The sequence below is a fragment of the Hipposideros armiger genome, unplaced genomic scaffold (genome assembly GCF_001890085.2).
Source record: "Hipposideros armiger isolate ML-2016 unplaced genomic scaffold, ASM189008v1 scaffold_2099, whole genome shotgun sequence".
NCBI lineage: Eukaryota > Metazoa > Chordata > Mammalia > Chiroptera > Hipposideridae > Hipposideros > Hipposideros armiger.
This window is the reverse complement of record NW_017733447.1, coordinates 9,586-11,786: the sequence shown is the minus strand read 5'-3', so window position 1 is coordinate 11,786 and position 2,201 is coordinate 9,586. Positions and strand designations below refer to the sequence as shown.

Sequence of the window (2,201 nt, the reverse complement as noted above, 5' to 3'; positions counted from 1 at the left end):
CAAATGGCACTATTTCATCTTTTTTATGGCAGAATAGTATTCCATTGTGTATATATACCACAACTTCTTTATCCAATCATCAATTGTCACCCTAATACACTTTAATTAAAAAGAAAGATTGTAATAAAAAAAATTATTTAAAGTATTTCACAATTTTAGGATCATTCAGGATATCTATTCCTGATGATTCTCCATAAAAATACAGTATGCCAATTTCATTGAGTTATTCATTAAATCATTTCCAAACTGCAGGTAGTATCTGACATATTATTAAAGATCAGCTTTATCAATAAGGTATCTTAATATACACAAGAATATTAACAGGTTAGGAAGTATAATTAGTAGTGCCAAATAAAAATAAATAACTTTTCTGCTTAGTGATTAAATTTTACATAAATGTATATATATTCACATTTCATATTTAAAATATTTCTTATTTTAATGTCTCCAAATAAATGAACCTAAATGGAAGTAGGGCTGGAAAAGCAAATAAGTCATGACAAAGAAAAAGCCTTCAAGTTGTAAAAATTTCTCTAGAAAAATAAGTCTTAAGTAAATCTTTGCTTTTGAATTTACATGTGTTTTTCCCAAATAAAAACTCTATCATAAAGAAACTTCTAACATCGGTAACCACAGTTCACGGCTATGATTTTTCTTCTTCATTTTTTTTCTTCTTCATCTTTCTCACACATTTTGAGTATCCTAAGCTTTATACCTACCTGTATTAAATTTAATTTTCCTTATCTGTACCATCAAGTCAGTATTACTTATTGTCACACAAACACAAAGTTTACAAAGACTCACATTCTGCTAGGAGATAAATGATTCCCAACTTATGTCCTTTCTTTCAGCCAGCACCTCAGCTGCCACAGAAATGACACAAAAGCCTGTCTTAGCTTCTTATTTCCCCAAATCAAGATAAATGAGTGGCCTGCAGGATACAGGATTCCAAGAACCTGGCAAAGTATGACAAATAGTTTGTTCTGCGTAGTATTATAACTCCAAACTGAGGTGATTAGAGTCACAAAGTAAATAGCAAAAAGCAAGAGAAAGGAGATCACAGTTTGCATGGCTCTTATGTGGACCTTGGTGCTGGGATCTTGGGCTCCTTTGCCACTGAGCTGCATCGTCTTGAGATGTTTCCACAGCGAAAAGATTAACAGCGTAAAACATGTCAGGGACATAGTGAAGGGTATGAAGTTTGCTAGCGTGATTACAGCCATATCTGAAAGGTGCACGATGGCCCTCAATTTGGTCTTCCAAGTGATGTTTCCTTCATATTTCTTCATCTGCATACTTTTACTTACACTTGCCACTGCAAGATGAAAAACCAAGAAGACCAATGTTCCCAGCAGCATCATGAGGACTACTCTTTTAACCTTCCACTTTAGGTGAAGAAAAAGAAGGCTAGAGAAATTGGCTATCTTGAGCAAATAAAATATGCTAAGGCTAGTAGTAAGCCAGAGGCTAAAATGATTGTTCATTACCCAGATCACATAAACAATAATTCTTACTTCTGAACTAGATAAAGCTGAATGAAACACAGTTGCATACCAATTTATTACTATTACCCAGAGCAAACCAATTCTGGAGATTGCCAGAGCAGTGAGAATTCCATCAACTGAGGAGATTTTTTGCCTCTTGACCCAGTCAATGCAGCTCACCAGTGCTATGAAGATATTGGCAAAATTTCCTAGAACAAATGCTGTCATTATTAGGATGGAAAAAATGCGCAGTACTAGACTTATCATGTCTGGGAGGAAAAAAAGTCAAGCCTAGGGAAAAATGCCAAGTTCAGGGAGGAAAAAAAAGCCAAACCTAATATCACTGTGCGTGATTTCTTAATATCCTAAAGTTCCACCTGCACCTGGTTTCTAAATGTGCAGTAAAGTTCTTGTTTTCTTTTCAATTCTGAGATTAACGTCAAGCAGGAAAACACCAAGGTCTGCTAATGGTTGAGTTCGAAGCTGTCCTTATGAAAAAATTTCTCAAATAATTTAAATGAATTCTTGTGTTCTTGCCATAGGCTGGAATATTTCATAGCTGATGTTGAAATGAGAGCTGAATTCTCATTTGCTAACATGCAAATAAAGACAAATTCTCTTTCATTGTTTTGCAATTTTTTTGCCTTGCCTCACCTTGCATAATTTGAATTTATTGAGTTGAGATGTTAGCTAGTAAAAATTTTAAATCTAATGCAT

General features: G+C 34.2%; 1 protein-coding gene across 1 annotated transcript; it reads right to left on the bottom strand.

Annotated features, from left to right (window-relative positions):
• Window positions 1-833: 833 nt before the first annotated feature.
• On the bottom strand, window positions 834-1,751 carry LOC109378528 (taste receptor type 2 member 19-like). The gene has a single exon (XM_019634880.1). The coding sequence runs from the start codon at window positions 1,749-1,751 to the stop codon at window positions 834-836; it is 918 nt and encodes a 305-aa protein (XP_019490425.1).
• Window positions 1,752-2,201: the final 450 nt, after the last annotated feature.

Bases quoted from the DNA above. Each gene is read 5' to 3' on its own strand.
- LOC109378528 (XM_019634880.1), bottom strand. From the start codon at position 1,751: ATGATAAGTCTAGTACTGCGCATTTTTTCCATCCTAATAATGACAGCA.